The sequence below is a fragment of the Echeneis naucrates genome, chromosome 19 (genome assembly GCF_900963305.1).
Source record: "Echeneis naucrates chromosome 19, fEcheNa1.1, whole genome shotgun sequence".
NCBI classification, from domain to species: domain Eukaryota; kingdom Metazoa; phylum Chordata; class Actinopteri; order Carangiformes; family Echeneidae; genus Echeneis; species Echeneis naucrates.
Window position 1 is genome coordinate 9,319,641 of NC_042529.1, and position 7,047 is coordinate 9,326,687.

At 40.4% G+C, this 7,047-nt stretch overlaps 1 protein-coding gene across 3 annotated transcripts; it reads right to left on the bottom strand.

The window, feature by feature from the left end:
* Positions 1 to 4,492: 4,492 nt before the first annotated feature.
* Positions 4,493 to 6,839, bottom strand: lrrc4bb (leucine rich repeat containing 4Bb). 3 transcript variants are annotated; one of them, XM_029527950.1, is made up of 3 exons: positions 6,597 to 6,839; positions 4,712 to 6,481; positions 4,493 to 4,582 (listed from the first exon to the last, which is right to left on the bottom strand). In XM_029527950.1, the coding sequence occupies exons 1-3, from the start codon at positions 6,837 to 6,839 to the stop codon at positions 4,493 to 4,495; spliced, it is 2,103 nt and encodes a 700-aa protein (XP_029383810.1). The 3 variants fall into 3 exon arrangements, with proteins under 3 accessions (XP_029383810.1, XP_029383809.1, XP_029383808.1); XM_029527949.1 differs by having other exon boundaries at positions 4,493 to 4,635; positions 4,672 to 6,481; XM_029527948.1 differs by having other exon boundaries at positions 4,493 to 6,481.
* Between the last annotated feature and the right edge of the window lie 208 nt (positions 6,840 to 7,047).

Here is a 7,047-nt window from a genome sequence, read left to right on the forward strand (position 1 = left end):
AAGAAATCCCAGTGTCCTGCACATTGTATCCAACATAGAAACAGCAGTACTTTGTAATTCCTTTCTTGCATTGAGCAGGTAAAACTGTTCTCTAAAAGGAAACTGCTTGTCATATTTACTTCTCTTTTCTGTACTTCTCTATATGGCAGTGCAGGTTAATGCACAATTATGGCTAATTGCTAAGGTAACGAGACAGAGTAATCGATTTATTAAGGCAATTGCCATGCTGTAGTTATTACAGAATGCACTGGTGTTTGTTGTGACTCTATTAATTTGACTCTATATTTACATCCACTCCCTTAATTTTTATTAGGATTTAACTCAACAAAGCCCAATAGATCAAATCAATATTTTTTATTTATCAAGATAAAATTATGAGTCCACCTCAACTATAGCTCACTTTTGGAAGCATATATTATATAATATAGTTCAACTAATCATTTTTGATGATTAAAAATATTTACATTGGAAGATATCAGATTTATGTTATTCCAACACCGGAAATTAGTTTCACTGTGTGTTAGCTGCTGAGACTACGTTCCTTACTTCATTAATTTCTATTCTGTATAGCTACATTTGCTGCCAACTACTGAATTCTAATTATTCTATTACACATCTTACCTTTTTTGGAAAGATGTGTATTATTTCATGATTTAAGAGTGGGGAAAAAAAAGAATGACGTACATTAAAAAAAAGCAACAAAATACAGTGTAAGCACATTCTTTTTCATTCTTTTTCATCTTGTTTTATAAAATTTCACGCAAAGACTTATTTGAAACATCATCATGGTGAACTCATTAACTCATTTCGTAGTAAGTTAGTACTTGTGGTACTGTGTAGGATGATGTCACAACGAAGAATGAAAGTGGCGAATGTATCTAGTAGCAGAGTAACTCCTTACAGCAGGTGGAAATTTGAATCACAAAAATAGCAGTACAGCAACAGTAAAATAACATACCCCTCAGTCATTGCATGACAGTCATTGAAGTGCAGGTGCAACACATGTTAAATTTGTTAGAATTGAAGAAATACACTTTGCTGCTACACTATGTAACTGGATGGAAGCGTGGGGAAAAAAAAGGACATTTAATGACAATACATAAAGACCCAAATTATGACATCACATACTGAGATAAAACCAACAACTGGAACTGGAAAAAATTCAAACATGAAACGACTTTTTTTTTTTTTTTTTTTTTTACTTTTTGTTTTAAAGAAATCGAAATCTCCCTTGACCTTAACATTGTTCACCCCCTCCTATTTAACAAGCTCTCGAAACATACCCATGTGTGTGTGTGTGTGTGTGTTTATGTCATTTTATCAAACTGAACAGCTTACCTTTTAAGGACCAAAATGTCAGTCCCTTTTGTGTTTCAGATGTGGTAATCCATCATTAAGGAGTTTTACTTCCAACACACTAAGAAATATCATCTGAGCTGAAGCATCCATTGCAAGCGAGCAACAGCTAGTGCAGGTGATACACATATGCCAGTACTCCATTTGTAGCCAGGCTGCATTAATCTGCCACCATCATATAAAGTGAGGTGCTGCTCAGTCTGAAGCTATCAAGATTCCAGTCTCAGGCTCGCGATCCTCAGTAAAAGATTTCACAGAGAATGAGTCTCCTTTCTTTCCTTTTCTAGGTATTCATACAATTGAACCCGATATACTAAGATGCATTAAACCCTTTTTGTATTTTGTCAAAACATGAATAATAATGATGATAGCTGGGCATGGAGCATGTTATGGATGTCCAGCGGCATGAAAGGAACATATCTGTGCTGATGAGGTGAGTCATCATCATGATAAAACTTTACATAATAAATTGCTACAGTCGGGTTACAGAAAATTTGTGCCATGGTTAAGATGCAGAAACATATCCTCACACAGCCCACAAGGAGATATCTAAAATGCTCTTTGAAATCTGATGACAGAGCCGCCAAATGTAGCACATCAAGGGAGCAGCCATATGTTGTGTCTTTAGCCTTCATTTATATTCTATTTGTGTCTCTGTGGGGCCACAGTTGAACCCTGCCCACTGGATCCGTTGGGTTGGAACACATTTACATTTACTATAGTTTCGTATGAAATTTACAAGCAGGGAGACTGACACCAAGCTGAGAGAATACATTCCAATTTCAGAAAGCCAAATTAGGCCTTTTTGATCAATCCATTTCATTGTGGTGTTGTAAGTATTAATTGACATATTTGAAAAGTTGGCTTCGATGTTTAAACAGTACAAAGATGCCTGGCATTGATGTATCATGTTCGTTTCGTGGTTTAATATCTAAGATGGCTCATCTGGGTGTGTTTTCTCTCACATCATCACCACATCATCATCATTATTACTGTTGTTTCGTGTTCCTTTTCTTCAATAAGTATCAGCTTTTTGCTTCATGATGAGAGCAACCACCTCCACACACACATATATATACGTATGTGTGTGTGAGTGTGTGTGTGTGTGATGGATGGGCGCAATCAAAGGAAATGCAGAAGAACAAATAAAACAGCAAAACCACATACAGAGCTGCATTACAGTCGAAAGACGAGCTTATATGATTGTGATTGTAATACTATCTCAGGTACATTATATGGAATAACTGGTTGTATTTCCAGTTTGCGCTCAATTGCAACAAACATTTTTGATATCTACTTCAAGAATACAGTCTGTTATCCAAAAATGAAATTTATTCATTTTCTTAACCTTAATCATCTTCCCTTTTCAAAAACATTGTTAAAGAATCACCATGGGAGAGAATATCGAGGGCTAATTTCAGACAAAAGCACCTTCATTAAGAATAAGATCATCTAGTTCTGTCAAAAACATTCAATTTGCAAAATCAGTAGTGTCTGCAGAAGATCTATAGGAGAGTGACTAAAAGCCTGCCTGAACATGTTAATAGAGAAGATGGCACCTATCATTACCAGAATGACTAATGGCTACACCTCAAACCATACATTCAATCCAGGTTTAGCACAGAGGCCTGCATAATGTCTCACACTTTGCTTATGTGGTTGCCATATTGACCCGCCACAACCCATTATATGATTGATTTATTTCACACGTAATGATACATGGCTAGACAACTGTACACATTATATCAAACTAACAAAAATAAAGAAATACATAGTTGAAACGCAAGAAGCGTAAATGGCATTTAACATATGAAAGTTACACTATAAAAATGTGGATCTTACAATTGTCATACAACCAGACATTATTATTATTAATATACTGTACATTTCCATTCATTCCAATCATCCTAAGATGGATGTTTAATCCCTTCTTTAATGCTGCTGCAGATAGATTTCTAATCATCTTCATGACAGCATTTTATGGCATGACTATGGTAACCATGAGCAAGGAGGTCATATCAAATTCCTCTCTAAAAGCAAATATCTGGCTACTGTTTTGATTTAAATAACACACTGTCCACACTTTATTTTACCCATACAGATCTTTGCATTGGATTACCTTTCCATGTTTGTGGAACATAGCTTTACCATTATTTGATGCTGGCATTTAAGTATCAGAATTGTCAATTCAAATACCAAGTAGCTGGCTTTTACAAAATACATAATACACTCTCAGAACACAAAAGTTTGTAATGATTATTACTGAAGCAACAGACAAAAGTTTGTCAAACAGAGATTTGCATTTACTGTTCTACAACCTAAATGGACTTTATGTCACAAAGCCAATTCAAAGATTCACAATGAGTGTTGCAATTGAGCCCTTATGTTTCTGAGAAATAGCCAAACTTAAAACATGTATCATAACCAACCTCCACTATCACCACCCCTGATTATTCACAAAGAAACAAACTATACCAGCTTATACATCCACCCCAAAATATCTCTGCATCGGAGTCTGCAATGATACATATTTAAATGAAAATATATTTATATAATTTGTGGATTTTTCACAGTAGTTTGTACTGCACTGTACCTTTTTGTCCATCTATTTATGCCTACATAATTTTCACCTTGAGGGAGTCTATTGAGTCACTTGAGAGAGAGTGTGGCTTGTGTTTTGTGTGGAAGAAAAATGTCTCTTGGATTTTGTTCTGTAATATCGCCGATCTTCAGTGTGGTAAGTGCTGTGCATGTCTTTCATCTCTGCTGGCCAACAACAATTTTGGGACTGATTACTCTGAAAGGCTAGTTTTTTCCCTATAGGAACACAGTTTGTAGAAACTGCAAAAAACATTTGCTTTGGCACAGATTTACATTGTAGCAATGTCCATTCCTTGATCTCCATGGCCATGATCGTTACTACAAACACAAGTGGCCCATTGTAGTAATCCTTGGCTCAGTACACTGTCACGGATAAGTCTATGTGTTTGTGTATTGCCGTGTCAGTCTATCCTCTCTCCTGGTGTAATGTCAATGCACTCTAGTGTCTAATCATTCCGCGCATATAAACCCAACATCAATCCCCTCTCTGTCTCCAACTCTTGCTCACTCTCTCTCTATAGTCTCACTTTTGTTTTTAGATTTGAGTCTCTTGTACGTTTTCCTTCGAGCTTCCCTTGAAAAGAAGAGGCTCCATTTGGGGATTCTGGTTTTGGCCCATGAAACCCTTGATCGATCCATGTAAGCCCATTGTCGGCATGGGGAGAGACATTGGCAGCGGTGGAGACATAGAATTTGGGTTGGTGTTGGTGCCATTGCCTGATGTAGTGAGCAAATTAGATGTAGAGATTGGGACAGAGGTACAGGAGATGGGGATATCCTGGCCTTGCTGGTTCTTGCTGTTGAGGATCCCTCCTGGTCCCATGCCTTCCGTGCCAATACTCAGACCCATCACGTTGTTGTTGAAATGGGTCTTATAGTAATGGTTAAGAGTATCTGTACGGCCAATGTTGGGGAGATTGACAATTTCTGGATGATGTATCCTTAGGGTTCCTTCTCCACCCGCTCCAGAATTCATTTTTGAACCACCTGAGATGCCACTTCCGGCCCCGGCTCCAATCTCATCTTCTACATTGACTATTTCAATGGCCCTGGCTGGCCCATGGTGCTTGTGCAGCTGGTGCTGCTTCCGGAGTTTATAGAAGACCACCAACATTACGGCTGCCATAAAAGTAATGGCCACAAAGCAACCAATGATAATCTTAGTTGTTTTCATTACATCGTCCAGGCCTGGAATGTTAGTTACATCCATTATGGACACAGTCACTGCGTTGTCGGTGGCTCTGTTGGCTCTTGGGGACAGTGAAGAAAGAGAGGAGAGAGAAGGTGATATGGTGATGCCAGGCCTGCCCTCAAGCACCCCTCTTTGAACAGTAGGATTAAGAAAATCTATGAATGTCTCATTAATCAACTGCCTTGCCTCATCCTCCCCTCTTACTGTCTCTACTGTTTCCACAGTGACAGTGGTGAAATAACTGTAGCTGTTGCTGGGGTCTGATGCAGACACATTGAGCACGGCCGTTGCAGTTGTGTTTCCGGCGGAGTTGGTTACCATGCAAGTGTACTGCCCGGTGTCCTGCACGGTCACGTTTGTGAAGTTTAGCGTTCCGTCATGAAGCACTGAGATCCTAACGCGGTATGATCCATGGGTCATCAGAGTGCCGTTCGGGGTGAACCAATTCACAGAGGTCATCGAGGTCCCAGTGCGACATTTCAGCTCGGCAGCCATGCCCTCAGTGACATTGAGATCAGTGGGTGGCTCAACAATCACTGGAGCAAAGCAGGTAAAGTGGCTCTGGTCTAGTTCCCCGATGTATTTGCCCTTTAGACCTGGGGGCGCGTGGCAGCGAGCGCAACATGTGGTGTTGCTGGGAACTGTTTCTTTCAGCCACCAGCTGAGCCATAAAACGTCACAGTTGCACACCCAGGGGTTGTGGTTGAGGTGCACCCTCTCCAACTGGTGCAACGGGGTGAAGAGGTCATGGGGTAAGGAATGCAGAGAATTGTGGGAAAGGTTGAGCTCCTCCAGGTTTTTGAGATCATCAAAAGCATTGCGTTCAATGACTGACACCCTAGAGTGCATTAGCCACAGCTTGCGAAGTGAGACTAGACCCTGGAAAGATCCTGGCCGGACTATACCCAGCTGGTTCCCTGACAGCTCTAACTCCTCTAGTCTTACTAGTGGGGTGAGGTTAGGGATGTCCTTCAGGCCACACATGCCAAGATTCAAGAAGCGCAAGTTTACCAGACCTTCAAAGGCAGCCTCTGAGATGAAATCAAGCTTCCTGAGCTCCCCCAGGTCGAGACGTCGTAAAGAGGGAACTCGATGAAAGGCAAATGCCGGCAGCGTTTCGATAGGGTTGTTTCGTAGCCATAGTTCCCTTAGCTTGCTGAGGTACTCAAAGGCTTGTGACGGTACCACTGTGAGACGGTTGTCAAAAAGCTCCAGCGTGTTGAGGTTCGGAAGGCCATTGAAAGCTCCCACCTCAATTTGACGGATGTGGTTCTTGGAGAGCTGCAGGATTTCCAAATGCCGCAGGTGCTTAAATGTGTCAGACTTGATCACCTGGTGTAGAAACAAAAACACGGAGGCACACTATATGAACACTTCATTTAATACAGTAAATCAGACACAGTCTATGCGAAAGTTATGGTCTGTACACAGATGAGGCCATATTTACCTGAATTGAGTTCTCTTGTAGATTGAGGTATCTTGTGTTTTCTGATATACTCTCCGGTACTTGATCTAAACTCCTCCTTGTACAGATGACTCGGCTCGCCTGATTGGAGCAGGTACAGGGGGTGGGGCAGGGGGGTGCCGCCTCTGTAAGCTGAGGTCCATGGTTGTGAAACCACAACAAAAGCTGGACCAACCAGAGGAGGGGGGAGGGGGTGCAGGGGCTGGTCACCATGACAACACGCATGGCAACTTAGTCATGACCCACCCCTATTGCTATGATGTTGATAAGTCACCTCCAAACAAGGGAATTCAAGTGCTTATCTTGATATTCATGTTTGATGCTCTAATTCAGTTTTCTTTCCCTTCAAGAAGCTACTTTAAAAAGTGCAATGTTTTATTAAAGACTATTTATCATTAATGTCATTAATAGATTTTTATTTTACTTTGTTCAT

Coding starts and splice junctions, on each gene's coding strand:
- lrrc4bb (XM_029527948.1), bottom strand. CDS start 6,839: ATGCGTGTTGTCATGGTGACCAGCCCCTGCACCCCCTCCCCCCTCCTC. Junction 6,482..6,596: donor TACAAGAGAACTCAATTCAG/GTAAATATGGCC, acceptor TTTCTACACCAG/GTGATCAAGTCTGACACATT.